Genomic DNA, 24,254 nt, shown 5'->3' on the forward strand with positions numbered 1-24,254 from the left:
TCATGCCTTTTTTCCCCTCTGGATTGCAGGTATGGTATCATGACATGCTGCCAGTAACTAGTTAAAACAAAACTACCTTCTTTGCTTACAAAAGTTACATTTATGTGCCAGCATATATGGTGTATTCACTGGAAACAAACAAAAAAAATCAGAGAGACATAATGTTTAGAAGATATTAGAATAATCTTGGGGACATTTCCATCCTAGATTTCCACTTTTTTTAATAAAAGGAATTGCACAGTAGTCATTGCAGAACTGCAGATTGATTGAATGCCTTTTTCATTAAAATACTGAGACTTGGAGAAAGGATGCCCATACAAACATGAAATTGGGGGTGGTGCCTTATAATGTTTGAGAATGTGAAAATCCCTAGTCTAGCTTCCAGCACTGGCCAATGTGATTTGAAGAAGGCCATTTGTACCTCTCATTTCCTCAAGGTTTCCACATGGGTAGTGTGAGGCCAATAGGTTTAGAGAGCATGTTAAGACAAAAATGTGCCTGAAACTCAAGTCCTGTTGTTGTTACTGTATATGATGGGTTATGAGACAAGGAAAACCATGTACCAGTGAAACAAATGCTTGCTTGTTAAATAAGGAACATTCCTCAGGCTTTGGGTTCTTGGCTCACACAGGCAGTTTAAGACTTGGTTTTGTGCTTGTTTCAACTGAGAATTCAAAGCCAGTTAGTTTTACAGCAAGAGGAAGGTCAGGTGTGGGAGTTCAGTCTGTGCCCTTTGCCAATCTGAACACAGTTTCTTCATGCTGAGTACTAGTAATTAACTGATCTCTGGTGAATTACAGCACCTGCGTTATCCACCCTTGCTACCATGAGAATTATTAAGCAGGAAACTGTGAAGTTAACAGCTCGTTAGAAGCACTGCAAAACACAGCAGCACACAGCCCCAGTCTCACAATTCCCAATATATCACAGCACAGAGAATAGCAATGGAAACAGGAAGACTGTACAGGCAAAATGACTGGGAAGGTATGGAATGTAGGAACAGCAGGAGGATCAGCAGAAGGGCTGTCAGAGGAACTCAGATTAGCAAGTCTTCAAGATCTTAGCGTAGGAACGTGCAGCTTTGTAGGTTACTTGGAATAGAAGGGGTTGCCTATACCCAGGATAAAACATACAAGCCATTGAGGGAAGATGTTGGGAAGAACAAGCTGGAGCCCTTGGCAGTTTGGAGAAGGTGAAAAAGGACATTGAGGAAATCCTAATGACTTGCAGAGGTGGGATAAGATGGATACAAATTCATGGACAGCTCCTAAAGGACACAGATGGAACTTCCAAAGCCAGCCACTCGCCCTGGTCAAACGAGTGACCAGAAGATTGAGGAAAGCTTCCAAGCAGGCTCTGGATTGCCGTAAGGACCCCTGTGCAGGCCAAGTGTATGCACATGTACACATACCTTTGTGCCTGGTCGTGGGACAGACCACTTGAGTACCTGCACCTTAGTGCTTGTTGTGTGTGTGTGAGTACAAGCAGAATCACTTTTAAAACAAGGTCACCTCCCTTTCTGATGAGGCTTCTTCTACTCTCTTGCAACAATACTTCCTCCCACAGGTGAGGGGAAAAACAGCACAACACAGCTGGCAGGTATCTCCAGACTGAGGAACAAAACTGTGGGAAAGGAGAGGAGATGAAGAAAACTTAGAAGATAACTGTCATGCCTAGGGGATGAAAAGCAGAAGTCTGTTCAGACAGAATGAAGGAATGATGGTCCATCAGGAGGAAAGACATGGAAGCAATCAAGAGGAGTTTATGAAAATTTGAAGGAAAGTGCAGAACAAGGGTTGTGGGACAAAGGAGGATTCACAAAAATGATGGCAAGATGTTCTGAAGGTAAAGTTTGAACAAAATGTTTTAGGAAACAAGAAGATGGAGGGGGGAAAGGGTATTGAAAAGATAAGCATGCAGAAAGCAGCTACTGAGGAAAGAGTTGAGTCAGGATCTGCATCCGGAATACGATGTTGTTACATTCAAGAACAGATGGCCACACAGGAGGTGTCAGAGGCAACCTTGTGCAAGAATGAACGAAGCTTTGTGCGAAGGATTTCCACTGGAAGGTACCATTAATACCAGTAGAATGTGGCAAGGCAGACAGAATCATAGAATAGCTTTGGTTGGACCCCTTGGTAGGACATCTGGTCCAACCGCCTGCTCAGAGTGGGAAAGAAAATAACACAAAGGAGATGAAAATTCTCTTGTATCTTTCACAGATAAAAAGTTAAGCCTTAGCTATAATGCCAGAAATGCATATCCAAAGTCAAACCTTCCCTTGATTCTCTATGGTTGATGTCCCCCTCGCGAAGCAAGGTTCATTTTACAGAATACTGGAATTGCTACTATAACTGCTCTGGATTCTTTGCTATGAAGCACACAGGGTTTTGTTGCATATCAAAAGGAGGCAAAGGGCACATATGACAATCAGCCTGTAGCTTGCTCTAAACACACATGCACATCTGATGCACAGTTGATGCCAGCACAAAACAAAGATAGGAAAAATATTTCTCATGCAAACTGGGTTGGTGGTTAATCAAGTGAATCGTACCTTTTAGAGGTATCCTAGCAACTCCCCAGCAGCCACAAGTCCTGGCTGACAGTGCACACTGATGCAATTGTTCTCCTCCTGCAGACATCAAAACTTTGCAGCTAATCAAAGAGATAATTCGAAACAGGAGACCACGTTAAATTTGATCCAACAAAAGGGAATTTTATAAATGAGCAATGTCACCCAGGGCATCTCTTATGCTTACAGTTGTCATCTTGGAACAAGAGCAGGTCAGGCTCAGTAAAGCCATGCAACACTGGGAACAAAACCTTCCTTCCTGTGACTGGCAGCATGATTCTCCTGAAGGCACTTGTTTCTGCCATGCTGAATTTTGCTGGTCTCTGCTTCAGAGCACTATGCAGAATTTATTACTATTTTCTTGAATAGCAAAGGCTTCCTTGAGGCACTCTCCAGAGCACAGGTATCAGCAAAAGCCCTGCTGATGCTCTTTGTAGCCACCTGTCCCAACACACTTCCATGAGCAAATTCATGCTCCCAACATGCCAGATTAGATACTCTTTCACATCTCCTGGCAGGACACACAGACTCAGGGGCTGGCTGGATTAGACCTTCTGTCTCAGGAACAGCAACGAAACTAAGGCTACCAAGTAGCCTAAGCTCATCCTGTGCAAGTGTCCCCATTTTGGAAGCACTATAGAGTTGTAATTCACCTCTTTAGGCATGGACACAGTAGGTGAAACAAAACCACAGACATAGGATTTACAAGAGTTCTGAAAACTCACCTTTTTTTTTGTTTTTCTCTTTAGCTACCCCAGAGATCCCATACATTTGAGAAAAATATTCCACATGTTTAACCATTTCCTAACTCGTTTTTGTTACCACTGTAGTGTTCTCCATGCTCCAGTCCAGGATTGTGACACTCCACAGTTCAACTCCTCTCTCAAAAAGAAAAATCTTTACTCTTAAAACTTTTTGTTTTCTCTGTCAGGTGAGCCCTGACACTTGACCACTCTCATCAGATGCTTCTCAGACACTTTTCTTTGATGACCACTACCCTGAGGATCAGAACTGGAAGACCAGTTTTCCTGGGGCAGTAGGAATCTCCCTGAGTATCCCAACTAAAACTGTTAATCAAACTTTAATGAACCTATCTTGTTGAAATGGAGGAATTTCTCCCATCATCTTTGGTGGTTCAGAAGGAAAGCAAAACACAACAGATTTAACAGCCATATGAACTAAACATCAAACAGAATCTACATCTGGACATACACATCAAATCATACACAAATCATCACCAAAGACTATGTGACCTACTTTTTACTGCAAAAGTTGGATTTTTTTTGCAGTCAATCCAGTGCTATTAAACAGTGCCACCACTAAAAGCAACATGCAGACTACCCAGCTACAGTACCTGGGACCAGGGGTTCAGAGGACTACAGGGGATCAGTGTGCCTAGTTGGAAGGTCTATAGACCCTTTTAAGACCTTGCAAAAATTTCTTCTAGTGATCAGAAAACTGCTACTCAACAGCAGAAATACTGCTTCCAGATGTTAGCAGGACTCAAATGTTTCCTCCCACCATTAGAATATTATGTCTCAAAGAGCTGTCTTTATACAATGATATTTGTATAGAAAGTGCCACAAGAGAACAACCTGTAGAGGTGGACACCAACGAGGGGAAAAGCAAAATTATACCTGTGATACTGTTTCCACCAGATCAATTTCTTTTCACCTTCCTAGTGCAGATACACCTTTTATTCTTTCTGCCAGTCACCACACCATTTGCTTCAGGAAGTGTCTGGTAACAGGATGTGACCATTTGTTAACTCAAGAACAGGCTGATAATATAAAACAGCCAAGAAACTGTACATTTGTAATTGAAACAGCAGGGCACATCAGTTCAGCAGGATAGTTAGAATTTGCCAGATGTTAATGAGTCGACTTGCAAAGAAACAAAAACCAACCCTCCCCTCCATACACTACATGATCCTTAATAACTGCAGCAGCTACATCATTGTTTTATGCCTTAGAAGCCTCAACCACAGGAAATTAAAATAAACAACCCACCCCAATAGTACCTTCAGGAGCAAAGCATCTTCTTCTAGAAGAGCAGCAGTCACCCACAAGGAGTACAAAAAGTTAAGACAAATAAGCACCCACTCACAAACACCCACAGTGCCTACCCACAGACTTCTACCTCTTACATCACAGTATTCTCTTTGAAGAAGTCATTGCAGGAGAATAACATAGATAGTTAAATTCACTGTTGCTGGTCAGAGTTGTCCTGATATTCTGACCATCTGCAAGCAAAATGAACCTGGTAAGATCTGTAATAATACAATGAATGTAACTGGGATGGTAAGCAAACAGGTGAACATGAGCTGCTCTTCATTGCCAAGCAGTGAAAACAGTCCCACACCCTGGGCCTGGATCTGTGACTGATTTTCTTTCTGAATGGAGAAGCAAAGTGACTACCTAATGCAGACACCAGTGTTTCTTTTCAGAAGAACCACTGTGTTCAGAGAAATCTTGACTCAGAGCATCGTGAAATCATGAGAATTCTTCTCTGCATTTTAGTATACTTTGAATTAGGGTCATAAGGGAGCATATCAGAGAGGCATTTGAAAATCTGTTCTAGTAAGGAATGACCTTAAGCTTAAGGAATGACCTTCAACTTATTTTCTGGAATGTTTCTGCTAAATCCTTCACTGCCTATCTTTTGAATTTATGTACATGGCATCAACCAGTAAATAACATCACCGGCAATGTTGCTATCAGCTGTCCCCCCCCAAAATCAACAAATGATATAAAAACTCAGAACATTGTGAAAAAAAGGATCTACACACAAAAATTTACTTATTTAATAAAACAATTTTGTTAAAAAATTATGTAGTAATGATTGGAATTTTACATAGAAAATTCGGAAATTACAAAAAATGGCATTGTATAAGAAATATAATTTGTATATATGAGAAGAGTTAGACACATTTGGTAGTAAGGTCCATAGAAAACCTACACAAAAGAGATTGGCTGTTCCTGAGTTATTTGTGCTTCTGTTGTTCTTCTGAAATAACAGACAGCAGCGTAAAATATTCTCTTTCTAAGAGAATTTGTGCTAGAAATATAACTTCTATCCATTTCCTGACGGATATTACACATGCCTTCTGGCACAGTTAAGAGGCTCTCCAAATGCGTGAGAAAGAAAATATCTGAGGCCTAAAAGGACTCCAAATGAAAAGCAGTGTATTGTGAGCAGCCTACAGGTAAAAAAAATAACAAGCAGTGCATCTCTCCTCTATACATATACCCATTTTATGTAAATTATTCCTTCATAAGGCTTCACAATATATCTGATATTTTTCAAATCTGTATCTAATAAATATAACATGAAAATAGTTTTTCAGTATTTACATATAAAACACATAAAAATATGATTACTGTAACACTACTTCTTCAATTTCATCTTCTAAAGAACCAAGGGTCATGACTCCTGGCTTGCTTGTAGGGTATTGCAAACGATGTCTGTTTAGGTTTCTTCCTTCACCAAAGAGTTCATTGTCTTCTTTTACTTTGACTTTACTGGTTTTATCAACAAAAGGAGTATTACTGGAGTCCCAATCTATGTCAAAAGGTGGTGTATTGTTATTTTTAGAAAGAGCAAGGGTAGTTGCACTGCTTCCAAAGAGTTGTTCCATTAAATTGGACTTCTTTTCTTTCTTATTATCAAAATTTGCATTTTCCTTAACATTTTCTTCTAATTTGTCACTTTTTTGAGTAAGCCAACTTGGCCTCCCTGATCCTTTCCCAAAGGAAGGTACATAACCACCAAATGTTAACTCACTACTTAAATCTACAGTCCTCACACTTCGTTGCTTCTGCCCTTGTGCTCTTGTGGCATCATCCTGGCTGTCCTGTACAGGAAATTCATTAGTAACCTTCCTGGGAATCTCAAAGAATGGATTAGTTTTTTCTTTTTTCTCTGGGGAATCAGATTTTCCTATTGTATTTATCAGTGGTGCTTGGGAATTTGGTTTCGTATTTGCTGTATTTTGAATTTCTTTATCAATTTCTTGCATTTTAGCAAGCAGGAACTCTCTTTTTCGCCGCTCTTCCAACATTTCAGTGCTTTCTCTCTCTACTTCAGGTTTGTGGATTTCTGTCTCCATCTTTATTTTCTCTTCTTTATCCAATAAAAAGTTGCTTTCTTTTTTCATTTTGTCATATTCTTTCCTTTCCAACTCTGCAAAACATGTTTAAGCAGTATTTAAAATGTTTTAATTTTAAGATGCCCTTAAAAGATTTTGAAAATAATTCAAGCAAAAGCCATTGAGTTTTTAATGTGCTCTTCTTCTATGCATAACGTGGTTTTCCTAGTGCAAAATAAATTCTTCAAAAATTATGAATAAATCCACTCCTGGTTGTCTGCTAAGATACAAACTTCACTGTCATCTTCCAAAGGCATTAGGACATTATCCACATTTTAGAATTTTCAGAGCAATTTAATTTATGCCAATTGCCTTCCCACTTCCTGGGTTTGAATGAAAATGAATACAACATTTTAATAGCTCTGACTTGCAGAGTACTTTATTTTCCTTTGTCACCTCCACTGACATTAGGACAGTTCTAGGATCATGTTTGGGTTTTTTTCCATAAAGGGAACTACTCCTCTGAAGTGACCAGGTCTCAAAGTCATGGGAGTCATCACTTGTTTCAAGTAGTGAATGATTTCAACTATTCTGCATCTGCTGTATACAGAAACACCTTTACACGAGTGTTCTGTGCATCACTACATGGGCTACTGAGAGCTATAAAGGGACAGCAAGGTTCAAACCAGGAACAAACTATCAGACAGAACCTGTAAATGCTTATGTGTAGAAGAACAAGGAGTTTCCCAAGTATTTCTCTCTTCAAAATACTTTTCTATCAAGACAATAGATGTGAATTTGGCCAAAAGTTAAATATGACCACTTGGTCTCTCCAACATACTGGCATTCCCCTTTGAACACTTTACTCAAATTTCTGACTTCTGTTTTCACCAAGTTCCATGTTATCCACTGTAATTCAGCTCTAGCTCTCAGAAATAATTGCAATAGTTCAGTTAGTATATTTAATAGAAATATTTTTCAATAGTAGATCATTCTACCAAATTAAGTAAGGAGCTACCTTTCTGTCTGTAAGATGAGGAAAATACAGCTTATACTGTATGATAGGTAAGGTGGTTAAATGATCTTATTCAGACATGTAATAGAACAGATTCTTGGCTTATGTAAATTGTGGTAGAAGGTTTTTCACAGACTTCACCTCTGGAAGCAGCTACAGATTTTTAGAATGCTTGTCATATAGAACAAGTGCTATTGTTCATTAACTATAATCACTGAAAGAGTTCTTTAACATGAGAGGTTGCAGTCCATCTAAAATACTTGAGATTGACTTACGAATGTAAGTCATTAAGATAGTGTGAAAACCAAATTAATAAAAAAGCAGTATTAAAATATAATGATAGAAACTGACATTTCTCAAATAGCCACACCAAATGATTCAGATAACCAGAACTGAAAAGAGAATATACAAATTATATAAGTGAAGGAGTGTACTGAAAAAAGGCTATATTAAAGGAAGAAGATTTGATCTACAATAGTAAAAATCTACTGCTTACCTCAATAATGTTTAGGAAGTCAGAGATAACATCAGCATTTACCTGCTATGTCATTCTTGTTTTGTAAAGCAAAATCTCTCAGACTCCAATACTTCTTTGTGGACAGCATTTTTGCTGCTGCATGCTTAATCACAGCTGAGTAGAGGGCACAGATTATTCTATATCTCATATTTCTTTCTGATTCTTCTTTGCATAATATAACTGAAAATAATTTTCCACTGTAGTGATCTCTGCAAAATCATTTTGCTCTTCTCCCCAGAAACCAGCAGCCTCACTTGATTAGTATTCTATGGTGCACTTTTCAGCCCTCAGCTGCCTCTTTCCTTACCGTCAGGAAGTTTTGGAACTCTCTCCTCTAAACCTTTCATTTCCTGAAAATGCTTTGGTTTCTCTTCCCTTTCCCAGTCTTGGTCTTGCCTTAGGAGGTCTGTTTGCTCTTTCCATGCTTTGTCTTGATTTTCTTTTTCCTGAAATAAATTAATACAAAACTGAAACTGATGGGGGAAAACAGTCAATAAATAAGAACTTCCATGTCATTCTGAAATCACATTCTTACTGCTAAACATAAACCAAGTAAGTCACCTTAAATCAAACCAGATTTGACAACCCAGGGGTTTGGCCCCAAAATATTATCACCTCTAACATAGTTTTATACATCTGAAACAAAAAATATAGGCAATTATCTCTATTTTTTATTACACATTTCAGAGAAGTTGCAGCTTCAATGTCATAAAGGAAAATCATCACTATCACCTTTAGAAGTCAGAATTGTCTTTCAGGACTTTAACAGAAGGCCAAACCTCACCACCCTATTTTCTTAACAAGCAAGCCATCAGTTACCCGCTACTTCCACAATCTGATCTTTTTACTCAGGCGAGTGGGTCATACATTCAGACAGTTTCATGGTGGTACTTAAATTTATGGTGTGTTAAGTAACAACCAGTGAAAGAGAAAGGTTTAATCTTGGATCACCAATTCAGCTAGTGAGTAAACATACACAATTAAAAGCAAAAAAGGTATTAATATCAGCATTAAAAGTCACTAACACAGAAAAGTTAGTGGCAATGAAGTGAAGAGAAAGTCAGCATGGTCCAACATGTGTGAGCTAACTCTGTGTGTTGTGCTTATTTTACAGCAAAATAAGCTTCCAGAATAAAAAAACACTACTAAGAGAAATAGATACTACTTAATAATGAACAAAGAAAATATGACTATTAGCCAAAAACACTTCAAAGTATTTTCCCTTCCTGTACAAGATTACTATTTTTATATTAAAAAATACAAACTACATAAGGAGATGGTAGTCAGGTATTTAAAATGCTTCACTTAGGAAACTGACAAAAGCACAGACTACCCAAATTTTAACTTGCCTTATTTAAAGCAATAACCATACACAGAACAGATAGCTGGACTCCATGAGTCCAACTGCACTTGTACCAGCTGTGTGGTTCTGTAATGCACACACCCAAGTGGAAGAATATATACATTATATACATTAAACTACATCCATAGTTACAGAAAGAGTTCTAGAAGAGAGAATATATAAATGAAACAGCCGTGAAAAAGCTTCAGCCCTAACTGGAAATCAGTCAAGAGCATCTTCAGAGCATTATTTCTGAAAAATAGTTCTAGCCTTATTTGTACAATTTGCACCAGACTTTGTGTCACTCTGATTTTCAATACCTTACAAATCAATTTGATTTTAGCCTGGGGTCACAGAAGTATCAGCAATACTTCAAACGGTACTATTTTATAATAAAAAGGGAAATGGAAAATCAAAAAAACCTAAGCACACTGGCAAAGCTGGAAAACCAGAAGAAATAGCAGCACTGTGACAGTAAGTGTTAAATTTATGCATTGTGAAATAAATCTGGAAAGTAAAAGAAACCATAATTAAGACCAAAGAGAGAAAATGCAGCCATCACTGTTTAACAGATTGCTCAAATAAACACTAGAAACAAAGAAAAGGGGAGAAAACCAAAATGAAGTTTTAGAAACTTCAAAGAAATTACAGTGGCAGAAAAAGAAACAAATTTAGCTAATGTCTACCAGAAAGACATAGAATATGGTGAACTGTCACAAAAATGGACTCACTCTGTTGTTTCTAGAAGACTAGATTTTCTCTTAAAAACCAGAATGTCTTCTAAATCATATTTCCACTATGTTTTGTATATTTACACATATTTTCTAAAAGCTCTGCATTAAATAGTCTGATAGGTGAATTATCTGGAGTAGGTCTCAAATTTTTATGGAACTCACTATTTTAGGAATAATTCCTTCTTTCTTGTTTACTGCATCACCACTGACAAGTTCTGGTTCTGGAAGAAGTTCTGCTGGTGAGAAGTATCCACTAGTTTGTACACCTTTTGTGAGCTGTGGTCCTTTTTGAGTATTTTGGTTGTTGGCTGTAGAAATACAAACTAATTAAATTGTGTTTTTGCTTGAAAATATCCACTATATACCTGTCTCTCACTTTTTATGATTTGCAGCAAACCTAAAAGACTGTACTGAAGCCAATGGAACTGGAAAGTACTGACAAGTGTCATACATCTGTATTCAGCATCTGTAAGAGCTAATTATAAAAAAATCATAAAAAATGTATACAACAATTTTACTGAAAGAAGTAATTAAAAAACATCTTAAAGCTACTTATAGTGTCATTACAGTATACTGAATATTCTTTAAAAATCCCCACAGAATATCTCATTCATCTTACTGCTTGTCACAGAAGCAAACTCAGAAAATTAAAATTCACTTATTTGCATCTTTGAAACAATACACTTATCTCTATGGAATGACATTTTAAAAAACCTGAACCTAAAGCGGAATAATAGTAGAGTGTCTATAATAAAATGAGCAGCAGAAAAACTGTTTGAAATACTGACATTAAATATTTAAAAGTCCCATAAATTTCTGCTGCTTCTGACAAGTGGATTCTACTGATTCAGTGAAAATAGTGTAAGCACACACATAGTACAGACATATTTATGTGGGTAGCATAAGATTTGAGGCTGTGTTGTCACACCAGAAGAAATCACTGTAGTAATACATTTAGAAGACTAAGTTCTGGGACATATGTACCCTTTCATAGAACCATAGAATCGATTGGGTTGGAAAAGACCTCCGAGATCATCAAGTCCAACCCTCGGTCCAACTCCACTCCATTCACCAGATCATGGCACTCAGTGCCACATCCAATCTCAGTTTAAATCCTCCACGGATGGTGAATCCACCACCTCTCTGGGCAGGCCATTCCAATGCCTGATTACTCTCTCTGTAAAGAATTTTTTTCTGATCTCCAACTTAAATTTCCCCTGGCAGAGCTTGAGCCCGTGCCCCCATGTCCTATTCCTGAGTGCCTGGGAGAAGAGACCAACCCCCACCTGGCTAGAACTGCCCTTCAGGTAGTTCTAGACAGTGATGAGGTCACCTCTGAGCCTCCTCTTCTCCAGGCTAAACAACCCCAGCTCCCTCAGCCTCTTCCTTTCAGAAAAAAGGAGTGCAGCTCATCTGACAGAGAGTAAATTTGAATTAGTAAAAAATAAATAGATCACCATAATATTTGTGGTGGTGAAGATACATATTTTTAAAGCCTCTGTAATTCATTGTCAAGTGGACATTCTATGATCTATTAGAGATTTTACTAGCAACCTGCCCCTCCTCCTTTACCCAAGAACGTCTGGCATGAAAGAGTTAAGACTGCATTTGGTGAAGTTCTGTGTTTTGGTTCTGCTGCAGTTACAGAACAGTCAATAAACAGAGTGCCCTCCTTTGTAACCAGTGCTGTGAGCAAAGCAGTGCAAAAAGGTAAACATTCCTGAACCAGCAGCACCAGGGTCAAACACCGTGGCATGAAGGGTATAACCCAGATGAGTAAAAAACTGGTGCTAATAATTTTGATTTGTTGCTTTGTAAGTTACCTCTTTTTCTCTGTACAATATCCATGTCTTTTCTTGGTGATGGCTTCAACATACGATTAGCATATATATTTTTTGCTTCAAGTTGTCTTTCTTTTTCCTGTGAATGAAAGGGGTAGGTATAACAATGCGTTACTAATATTTCATTTACTAGTCACTAGCAAAGCTGTAAATTAAATTAAAAATACATATTGTAAATAGAAACAGAATAATCAACTGTTTCATCCAGTGTTTTAAGGATAACAAACACATTCCTAACTTCGTTTATTCCACAAGAAAGTAGATAGACCTTTCTCCGAAAAGAAACTCACTAGCAAAATATTATGGGGAAAAAAGAAAGCATCTCTGTAGTGAAAATAAAACTAAATTCCAGTGCTTCCATAAACACTTAAAACGTGTGTATAGACTGCACAACTGAATTTTCAGCATTGTAGAGAGTTAAACACTTCAATGCAAGCAATACTTGCCACAGGGCATGTCAGTATCGGGGAGTGGAGGCCCATTGCATCACAGAGGTAGAGACATACTCCTCTTTTAGCACATTTGTTGAATAAAATGTAGAAATGAACAGTGAGTTATCAGAAATCAAATGACAATGAAAATATTTTCAAACCATCCAACTCTCCACTATCAAATCAGGCTTAAAACACTCTAAACAAGTAAGTTTTAGAGCTGCCAACACTACTACCTGCTCAACAGCTAGGAAGGTGGTAAACTGGTACACCTCCAACAAGTTTGAGACTTGGGGAGTTTCAAGGAAATTCTCCTAGAAACTAAGTACTTTAGATCAGGTCTTCCTTTTTTTTTTTTAATTCCAAAACTGACTAGGCAGAACATAACAATATTTTAAGTACTTTAATTGAGAATTTGGGCAACAAGGGTGGGGTGATGGGATGCAAATAAACCTTTGCACAAATTTAACAAGGATATCACAAATACATGAAATTAATCTTCACACAAGCCTACTGTAATGCAAGTACATTAGTAGCAAAAAGTACTGTTTATGCCTGCAGATTTAGTTTTAAATACAAGAGTTCAAACCCTAGTTTTCCAGCAGATTTTGTGGTTTCGTCTCAGTGCTTGGCTATGTACTTGATCTTGCTTTTCTTAACTAGTGCTAACAACAATGATTAATTGTAGAAGCATTCCTGCTATAAACACTGAAGGGTCAGAGCACAGAACATTTCGATTTAATGCAGAAAAAGAACTCACAAGTGGTACATAATTAAGTACACATCAGAGAGACTGCAGTCACTGCTAAACTATTCAAACCTGATTGCAGGTACTTGCAAAGATAAAATGCCAGAACACAGTTAGCAACTTCTATTCCTTTCACATTTTACCTTCAGCTTCTGATTTAGCTGATGAAGCTCTTCCTGGAGAACTCTGTTTTCTTCTTGAGCCTCATAGAGCTTTTTTTTCTTTGATTGTAACTCGCGTTGGTAACTGCTACCACTTAACTCAAGATTTCTTTCCAGATCCTTCAATTAAAACAAAATACTATTTTTTAATAACTGAAGTACTTTCTACAGTCAAATTACTTAAATAAAATTACAGTAAACCAGTGTTGTGGATTTAGAGATCAGCTCCACCATTGCTGTAACACTGAACACATTTAAACCCTTAATCCCAACTCTGAGGGGGCAGACAGAGCACCTGCAGATGCTGCAGCTCATCCTTCTGAGTATTGAGAGGCGATTTGAGGACATAATGGGAACTCACACTACTTTCTGCAAGGCTCCAGTGAACCTCCAGACCTCTAAGACAAATCACCAACCAATGGGTTAAAAGACAGAAATCCTGCCTGAAAGTGCAGGATTAGGAGGAGGAGACAAGAAAGAATTTTCAACCTTTCTACTAGAAACTAGCTTGTGATTATGATTTCATTTACATACCCTTGTCTTGCCAACAGCTATTTTAAGTGAACTGTGTTGATGAAAGAAGGAAAAAAAGTAGAAGAAAATCCCTTACTTTTTAAAGCAGGCTTCATTCTAATATGATCCAGTGCTACAAATGCTGAACTATCTGATCATAAAACTACAGGTAACAGATGGTGACACTACAGGGTGAGGTGGTTTGGCCAACTCAGCTCTTTTTATTGTGGTACTTTGGGACATATTTTACAAAAGCTTAGTTTTCAGCTTAATCCTTTAGATTTCCAGATGTATCACCTTTGTAATGTAATTTAGGTTTAAATACTAATATAGACACCAAACTGTAACATCATTTTAATGACCAACATAATTTCAGCTAAAAATAGAATAAAATTAATGTACTATGTATAAAGTGTATATATGACAAAAATGGTGCAATTACCAACAGATTTAACAGTGTTAACAGAATTTTTAAGTAAGATGAGTTTACAGACATATTTACAGTGTAGACATGTTTAAAAAATATAAACATTTTCGCTGGACAAAATTAAAATATATTGGACAAATGTCTTAAAATGGATATCCATAAAATGCTCTAATATTGTTCAGCTGAGCTCTTGGGTGTGCAAAATAGTAGACAAATACTGCATGAATGCTGTTCAAAAACTGAAAAAACCTACTATATATTGGGGGTTTTTTTTTTAGAATTTCAGTGTACAGTTCTCTACATACCCAGAAATTTTTAACAAATGCTTCCCCTCCAAGGGGATAAATCAGATTGCATAAAGTTGTATTATAACTGCATGCACTTTTGAAATGTTATTGTTAGCTATAAAAACACTTAAAAGCACAAATCCCCAGGACATATTCTGACAAAATACACTTAATTTGTAAATAGAAATTTGAATGCACAACTACCAAGTATGTAACTATATAATCACTTTAGAAAAATGTACTTTATTCCATTTACATGTAAAACCAAAAAATACCAACTTTCTATTTGTTATGCAGCTGTGAAAAATTACAATTCATTATGGTTAAAATACCTGTGCCAGAATTTCTTACAAAAAGAAAGTCGTCTCACCTTAATTCTTTTTTCCCTGTCCTCTAACCTGCTCTCTGCATTGGCTAGTTTCTTCGCCAGGTCATCTCTTTCAGCAAGGTGTTTATCTGCAGCCAGCTTTCTCAGTTTCTGCAAGACTGTTTTTGTTCTGTACAGTTCATCTTCTGAATCTTTCAGCCGCCTCTCCGTTGCACGTTCTCGCTCTTGAGACTTTCGTAGGCGCTCCCTTAATATTCTCATCTCATTGTTGTGCCGAGCAAGGAGCTGAGAGATTTCGTTTTCTGTATCTTCAAACTTATTCAGGGCTTTCTCCTGCCTGTGCTGAAGCCTCTTCAGTGCCCTGTTTTCCTTCTGCAGCTCATCTAGTTTGATGTGGAGTTCAGTCAGTTCATTTCGGAGCTCATTGATTTTCAGCAGCCTCGCAGAAAGAACTCTTTTTGTAACAAGATCTATATCTTTTGCAGGAGAATCCCTGGTGAGACTCTGAGAACGGAAACCCCACCGGGTCCCTCTTTTGCTTGGTGCATATTTGGAATCAAATTTCTTTGTGGCTGAAAGGAAAAATAAAAAGCATGTTTACTATTAGACATCCTTCTTAGAATCAAGCTCTGCCTGAAACATTTTTACAACACTTAGCAGAGACGGCAGCTTTCAAACCAGACAATGAAATGCATATATATATGATAGAGCCATGCTCCTTTTGATGGCTAAAAAATGGAGATTTATGTCTGTGATCTATTGTAAAAGGTAGTATTTGCAGCCATTATTAGGAGCATTGTAAAGTAATCATCTGCAAATCCCATCAGTAAGAACAGTCATATTTTGCTAACATTTCATATTGTTTATTACAATGGTTTAGAAATACTATAATGCATACAAAATTATCAAATGCTTTAAAATGGCAACATTTAGCTGATCATTAGTTAGTTATATACTATGGACGATGTAATTCTCCCAGACAAATGCAGTAGTATTTTCAAATCCAGCTGCCATGCTTACAGACAAAACAGCAGACTTCAAAGGCTCAATGCAAAAAGCCTCCAAAGCAAAATTATAAATCCCATGAAAATTCAGTTCTCCCTGAATAATTTATTCTTGTATCACAAGTTATTTTCCACACAGTATTCTAATTTTGTTACTTGTTTGCACTGCTCACATTCCTATTTGGTATTATTTTATTGTTATCCCCACAGACAAAAGCTGAACATTTTGTTTCTATTGTATTTGCCTCTCAAGCGACACTCAAAGAAAAAAGCATGTAATTCACCAAAAATATTTCTTAAAACAACTGAATTAATAGAGATAATTCATATAGGCATAATTCATTAAGCTACATCAGTGTTTGAAAGAAACACACCGAGCAGCAGTTTGTAATTCCAGCTGGAAAGCTGGAATAAGCAACAGTGCAGTTACCTACACACAGACAGCGCGTGTGTGTGACAGCAAATTCCTCCTGCCCTTTGGCACTCACCATTCTCTACGGAGAACACTTCTCAGCAAAAATAACAGGTTAAAAATATATTCTTATAATTTCCTATTAAAAATTTGAACAAATACTCATTCAGTTTCTGCTTGATGCTCATTTTTTTCCACAGCTTAGGGAAACAAAAGAAAGAGTGGGTTTTTTTCCTTTACAAAGAACACTTATGTCACACTCAGGTGGGAAAAGTTTATCTAATACATGCAGGGCAGGAATGATGCCACTCCTACCACCAACTAAGGGAATTCCCAATAACTCTTAGACTTCAAGCTCCTTCAAGAATTTCTTCACATTTAGGGCAGAACATAAAATTTACCAAGATTGTACTGTTGATCATAAATTGGGAATGGTGCCTTTCAAGACAATATAAAAAGACCTTCATATAATAATTATGTTCAGTTCTGGCTATGTAATCATAGAATCATAGAATTGATTGGGTTGGAAAAGACCAACCCTTGGTCCAACTCCAGTCCATTTACCAGATCATGGCACTCAGTGCCACATCCAATCTCAGTTTAAATCCTCCAGGGATGGTGAATCCACCACCTCTCCAGGCAGCCCATTCCAATGCCTGGTTACACTCTCTGGAAAGAATTTTTTTCTGATATCCAAGTTAAATTTCCCCTGGCAGAGCTTGAGCCCATGCCCCCTTGTCCTATTGCTGAGTGCCTGGGAGAAGAGACCAACCCCCACCTGGCTAGAACTTCCCTTCGGGTAGTTATAGACAGTAATCAAAGAACTGATCACTCATCTGCCCTCTCCAAATTAAACAGCACAGTGGAACTGCAGTTTTTGCTCCCCTGGCAGCTAACCCATGGAGACTATGGAGAAAATGCAACTTCTGAACACAGAGAACTCAGCAAAACACCAGTTGCACCAAGACACTTACACTGTCAAGGATCTGAAGAGACTCACTCCCTGGACAAGCTCAGTAGTTAAGGCCAGACCTTCTGGCAGGCTCTAGATCATGTTGATGAGATGATTCATACACTATCAAGCACATACAAATGAACTGGGACACTGGCGCAAAAAAAGCAGGACATGATATGACTTCACCAGAAAATGTATAGAATTATTCAGAAAAAGCTGTCTCAATGTAGCAGAAAGCCTTCACATCCCTACTTCAGCCCAGGACCCGTAAAACCATTCTCTCCTTTTTTGCAGGAATGTTCACCTCCCCACAAACTCAATCAAGAAAGCAGCTTACATGTGTGAGGGAGCTCAGAGCGGAGCTATGTCATCTCAAATTGGAAATATTTTACCCTCAGGCCAGGCACAGGACAAAGTTTCTTTTTAATTTCTACCTGAAACTGGCTTTCACTAAACCCATTTTCTCTCTCTTGCCACATTGGTGGTCTTCATTTCTTTGTTTAAAGTCACAGTAATACTCTGTAAAACTCAGTCAACCAGACTTCCACAAGACAGGTATTTCTTCATGTTATCTGGTCAGAGTTTTAACAATCCTCTCTCTTTTACAGACTGCATAGTAACAATTTGCCTTGGGTCCTTGGCCTTGAGCTTTTTGTCAATGACAAAAAGCAAGCACGAGCATGATTCAACAAAAGGACAGTATAACAGCCACATTCTCTTGTTAAGAAAAATATAAAAAATTCTGAAAATCACCACGACTCCTCCTTATGCAAGAACAGGTCAATTTCAGTTCTCACCTGAGCAGTTACTGTCTACCTGCCACCTGTAGCATCACTGACATGAACCTTATTTGTAGACCCTCACAATGCCAGTTTCCCACTTTTATTTCAGTTTTCAGAGATAATTGACCCCTTGGAGCAGTTACAAAGCAGCAGTTGCTGCTATCTACCTACCTTGGTAGTGCACAAGGCTGTTTGAAGTCTGTGTTTTGTGATATCTCTTTTCTTGGCCTGTTGATAGGGAGCTCAGTGCTGGTGACTGGCTGGATGAATGAGATGCATTACCTTCATCAGAATAATAGGAGTCACTATTTTTATCCTCATCTGATTTCCTCTCATGTTCAGAATCTGGGCTCCTTACTCTTTCTCCCATTTTTCAGATTTAACAGCTTTCCAGATCCTTCTCAAAGACTGTTCATTTTGGCACCAAGGATCTTTCAGTTGTCACAATGGGAGCAGCTGGATTATTTCCTTGGCTTTATCATCTTCATCTCCAAGGCATGAGATCTTTGCCATTCAGTAAGCAGCAGTTACTGTTCAGAATGCATTTCTCTGTAACAATTTAGAGGGAGAGAGAAAAACCCAGTGAGAACTGTGTTTTGCTGTTAAAAAAGAAAGGTAAAAAACCTGTAAAATTATTCAGGATTTCTATAACCTTATGCCACGTGGTGTGCTACTTTTTCTGTATATTAATTATTGCCTTAATATTTATATTAAATGTGACAAACACCACTCTAGGAATGATACAAGTATTACATTCAGTAGTCTGAGGCACTTCAATCCCCAAAGAGAAACCAGAAAATGAACACAGCTAAATCTAGAAAAAAATACCTACTCCCAGGTTAGAGGGGGGAAAAGAAGCATTTGGGAAACAAACCAGAACACGGGTGAAAGTTTGATGCTATTCAGGAAACTAATTCACACATGTTTTAAAACTTTCCAACCAAATGAATTAACAACTTATTCATGCAACTAGAATTGAGATATTTGTAGAATTTGATTAAACCCTCCATTTCACAATTTCTGACACTCCAATGATGTTAAACAATGGACTAGAAAATCAATTGTCCCATTTGTCTGGAGGACCTTCTGTCCCTAACCACTAATGAGGCAGCACCAACAAATCACACCTTCACCCTGCAAAGTACTCTCATACCCTACAACATCTGGGGCTTCTTGCCTTCAAGAACTGGCTGAAACACACACACATTTTACATGGTATGTATTTTTGTATCTGATAAGAGAGACCCCACTGCTGGTATAAAGTAAACACTACACCTGCAGCAGGTACCAAATGAGAAGGGCCTCTCCTGCAGCCTGTCTTTTGATGCAAACTGAAAAATTCCATAATCTCAAGGTGAAACACCTAATTTTGTATTTTGGAAGACACTTCCTGAGAATATAATGGAGCAAATATATTAAAAATTTTTCTCACCTCAGTCAAAAGAATTCTGTCAACAGTTTAGGAAGTGTTTTACTGACTATGCTCAGCCTCCCAAGCCTCTTTTCTCTCTCACCACTCTTCACAGCTCTCAAGCTTATTCCACTATCTCTCTCTTTTCAGTCCAACTTTGAGACTTCAAGCCCCCAATGGGTGATAAATGGGCCTTGCTCCAGAGCCCATCAGTTCTACCCAGTGAATGACACAAGCTCCTACCTCATTTCTAAGTGGCACAGCAAATCACACACAACAAAACTGCTCTACACTGCAGGACATTCAACATACCTGCAAATGAGCTGTAAATTTTTCACTGTATTATTTCCCAATAAAATGAGCTTGGCCTGCTTCTCCACCTTCACTGCCTGTACATGCAGAATTGCATAGCCAAGCAGAACAGAAATGTCAGCTGCCAAGACCATTTTCATTAAATTCCAGCTTTCTGGCACAGTTCACTGTTAGCACAACTCCATCTCCAGTGACTGGAATCCATTTGCCCTCATAATCTATACGGAAGGAATTAGAGGAATAAATATCCCAACAGGTTTCTAAACTGGGAAGCTGCTGGGAAATTAATTCTGAATTACCTGGAAAGGAGTCCTTTTCTTTACTCAGGGAGCAACTTTCCAAAATGTTTCATAAGCATCTAAATATTTTCTAAGTGGTCGAAATAAATTACATAACCAAAACTTATGTCAAAGGATTCTGATGAAAACTAGAATTCCACTGCAAAGCCCAGAAAGAAGATATGCTACAGAGTGCTAAACATGCTGGAAGGTATTGGTTGTTGTGAACATTCAAATGACCAGTATTGACTGTTCTCTTTCCTTCCAAAATAATGAAGGTGCTGAAGATATTTCTAAAGTATAGACCTAACCATAACTATATTATCTTGTAACAGCCTTCCAGAGTACTATTTTTATATCTCTTTTTAGTACTTTAATATCAATATATTAGTTTGTATTTTTTCCTGAAATGCTGTCCTGTGGTGACAGACCTGATGCAGCCTTGTCTGTGCACCCTGTAAAGAGCAGGTTGTCCCCAAAACTCTGCCTGTGTTTTAGCTGGGGATTGGTTTGCCCTTCAAGGAACAAAATAACACACATTCTACACAGGTTTGTGGGGCCAGGCCTTGGCAGTGGAGGTGTTTGGGAATAGGGGAGCACCCTGCTATGTTCTAATGTTCTTTTGTGGTCTTAGTTTGGCACTTATGTAAATGTATGAGGATCTTCATTACCCTTAAAGGCATTTTCACATACCAGCTTAAAGCTGATCAGTTATTTTATGGACTCACAAGAGTTCACTGAGGAGGTTTTTCTCAATTCAGTGTGTTTAAAACAAACAAATTGTAAGGAGCAGAGGATTAGCATTATCCATCACTTTGGGTATTTCCCACTTTTGAGAATATTTTCCTAACTATCATTCTGACACACAGCAACATAAATGAGCAGAAATTTTCAATGTATTCTGGAAGTATTTTGAAAAGCAATGGACTGAAAACAAATTGAAAGAGGTGAACAAATGAAAGCTCCTTTGAGGAACTGCCAAAAACATTTTTTGAATTTTCAAATGATTTCCACTTTTATAAATTGGTAATATTATAATATTTTCCATACAAAACAAGAAACCTTAGTTTAAGTCTTGCCAAATTAATTTTTCCACCAGTTTATAATAACATTGAATTAACAAAAGAATGCACAGTTTATCTCGAGAACAAAAGAATCACTAGGGTTTTTGAGCTTTACTTCAGTGAGCCTAGGGGGTGTCTAATTAACAAATGTTTTTGTTCCCTGCCTTTACAATTGTTGTTAACTAGTTTGAGTTCATTATAAAGTAAGTTCAACTCATGTGAATAAGATCCACTAAGCTACGTATTTTCCATCTCTACCTTTAATAAGTTTATGAGGTGTGAAACATTGTGGGTTACCAGGGGGTCCACTAAGATCCACCATCTCCACCAAAACCCCAATCCCCTCCCCTGAAATCTCCATGAAGGCTTTTAGAAGCCAAAGGAATCAAGATCAGGTCAGTACAGAATGGCTGAAGTAAATCTGGGACTTGCACAAACTTTAGAAAGTTTTGTTTCCAGAATTTCATACTCATTCACTTTGGTGACTTCAACCAATTGCTGTTATTTACATATACGGAATTGAAAACATGTTCATTATTACAAACACCAGTCAAGCTCCAGGTCACTACAAAGGACATGACAGACAGAACAGAGAACACAAAACAGCTGACATGGTGACAGGAGACTCTCTCCTCGTTACTCCTAAGTACATTACAAAACCAGGAACAGAACCATTGAACTACAGGTATTAAGCAACAGACAGAAAGGAAAATAATTCACTAATTCTTCTCTCAAGCAATAGACAGAAAGGAAATTCATTCACTAATTCTTCTCTCACAACACACCCAGAGTTTAGTTCTGTAACGGAAGACTTATATAACTTTTTATGGCCTTTTCAGTATTAACACCCCTCCAAGACCAGGGGATGGGGATGCTCGGTGCCTTTCCTGGCCACCGAATGACACTTCCCGAGGACAAACACTGACCTCTAACGGCCCGCTCGGTCCTTCCACCTGTTCCCAGAGAGGGGCAATGCAAGAAAGTCGGCTTCAGACAAGTTCAAATGCATGAATCCAAGTCATTAAAGTCTTGAACTTAATAACAAAGAGTAATTCTCAAAAGAAATTCGACTCCCTCCTCTTTCTCTATCCATCTTTTTGATATCCAAATGCTTTAGTTTTTCCAGAAGAGAGTGGAGCAAAAAAAGTTACTATAGCACATGAACACATATCCAACGATGAGGCTTTAGTGAGGAGAAAGTATTTTAACAGAGAAGTTTTCTGCTGCTGCTAACTTAACTGTATGCATGTATTCCAGGTTTACCAGCTTTTCACAGAATCATGGAATCAAATAGGTTGCAAAATACCTCTGAGATCACCGACTCCAGCCTATGACCGAACACCCCCCAGTCAACTACACCAAGACCAGCCTTTCCTTAAATACCTCCAGTCACAGCAACTCCCCCACCTCCCTGGGCAGCCGATTCCAATGTCTAATCACCCTTTCTGGGAAGAAATGCTTCTTAATGTCCAGCCTAAGCCTCCCCTGGTACAGCTTAAGACTATGTCCTCTCGTCCTGCAATTCGGTGAATTAAAACAATATGGTTTTAAAAGCCAATGCTATGTCTACCTGACTCTGTGATAGTAATACACAGGATTACTTTCATCGGATCTCAAAACGAAAGAGCTGTTCTGCCAAGTGCCAGGTCAGGGAGGAGGAAACGGCACTTCCAACAGGGACTGTGCAGGCCAGTCCTACAATCAGGAAAAGCGATTAGGTTTCCAAATCAGACTCCCCCACGGGGCCCCACACCGTCGCTCATATTCCCGCCTGCGTGTAGACTTACCTGGATCAGCAGGGCCACTCCCGGGAGCAGCTCTCCAGTTCCCAAAGTGCAAGCGGGCGGCTTTCCCTCACGGAGCACAGACGTTCTTAAAGAAAATACCGAATGTTACTTTCAATCAGCACTTCGTGACGACACATTCTAAGTGCAGTCACCGAAACCGACACACACCAAGCGACTTCGCATGAAAGGGGATGAACCCCGGCGGCCCGACACCTTTCGGAGGCGGAGGCCAAGCCGAGGCCTAGGCCTAGGCCTAGGCCCGGGCCCGGGCCCGCTCCAATCTCCGCAGCCCCCTGGAAAACAAGCCCCCGCCGCCGCGGTCCTGTCCCCCTCGGCCACTCCCTCCGCCCTGCGATGTGCCCGCTGCCCCCGGCCCTGCGGGAGGCACCGGCGCGGCCCTGTCCTGCCCTGCTCTGCTCGGCCCGGTCCCTGCCCACCCCCACCTGGCGGACGCGCCGGCGTTGCCGCGTTACGCTTAAAGGGGCCGCGCGGCCGCCATTGACAGCGGCTGCCTCGGCAACGGGCCGCGGCGGGGAGGCGGGCCCTCCTCGTCAGCCATTGGCTGTATGCCCTGCCACTCCGCGGCAGCTGCTCTTCCCATTGGTGAAAGGCCGCACCCCAGCTGCTGATTGGTTGAGATACTGCGCGGTGGGCGATGCGTTGCAGGGCTTCCGTGACGCCTGCAGGGGGCGCTGCGGGCCGGCTCCGCGCCCGTGGGACCCGCGAGCGCCCCCGTGCGGGGAGACCCGACCCGGCCTGGCCCTGAATGGAGCGGGGGTTGCACAGTCCTGCCCTGCACAGGCCTGCCCTGAGTCTGTCCTGCCCTGAGTCTGTCCTGCCCTGACTCTCTGCCCTGCACAGCCCTGCCCTGCACAGCCCTGCCCTGAGTCTGTCCTGCCCTGACTCTCTGCCCTGTCCTGCCCTGCCATGGCAACATCTTGGCTCCATCGGGCCGTGCGCGTGACATGGAAGGACATGTATGTATGTATGTATGGCCAAACTTTGCTAATGAAGATTTGGGAAGGGCTCTCCCCACGTGGGTGTGCCCTTCCAGCCTGCACAGTGGATTTTTCAGGTGAGGCACAGCGTGTGCAGAACTGGCCCCACCGTTTAAGTCCTGAGGTCCATCTGCCACGGCCGAGCGAGCTTGGACAGTGACAGGGAAGTCCTCGGGACTGTCACAGCACCCGGTACTAACCGGGGCTGACCCTGCTGAGCATCCGAGATGTGACAGGATGGGATGGCA

General features: G+C 39.6%; 1 protein-coding gene across 4 annotated transcripts; it reads right to left on the minus strand.

The window, feature by feature from the left end:
• Positions 1 to 5,359: 5,359 nt before the first annotated feature.
• On the minus strand, positions 5,360 to 23,538 carry LCA5 (lebercilin LCA5). Of its 4 annotated transcripts, XM_071548655.1 has the most exons (10): positions 23,452 to 23,538; positions 23,009 to 23,093; positions 22,792 to 22,916; positions 18,328 to 18,705; positions 15,046 to 15,575; positions 13,431 to 13,568; positions 12,091 to 12,187; positions 10,430 to 10,590; positions 8,499 to 8,637; positions 5,360 to 6,754 (listed from the first exon to the last, which is right to left on the minus strand). In XM_071548655.1, the coding sequence occupies exons 4-10, from the start codon at positions 18,524 to 18,526 to the stop codon at positions 5,949 to 5,951; spliced, it is 2,070 nt and encodes a 689-aa protein (XP_071404756.1). In that variant the 5' UTR covers positions 18,527 to 18,705; positions 22,792 to 22,916; positions 23,009 to 23,093; positions 23,452 to 23,538; the 3' UTR covers positions 5,360 to 5,948. The 4 variants fall into 4 exon arrangements, with proteins under 4 accessions (XP_071404756.1, XP_071404759.1, XP_071404757.1 ...); XM_071548658.1 differs by lacking the exon at positions 22,792 to 22,916 and having other exon boundaries at positions 18,439 to 18,705; XM_071548656.1 differs by lacking the exon at positions 22,792 to 22,916 and having other exon boundaries at positions 10,430 to 10,575.
• Between the last annotated feature and the right edge of the window lie 716 nt (positions 23,539 to 24,254).

Source organism: Pithys albifrons, chromosome 2 (assembly GCF_047495875.1).
Source record: "Pithys albifrons albifrons isolate INPA30051 chromosome 2, PitAlb_v1, whole genome shotgun sequence".
NCBI lineage: Eukaryota > Metazoa > Chordata > Aves > Passeriformes > Thamnophilidae > Pithys > Pithys albifrons.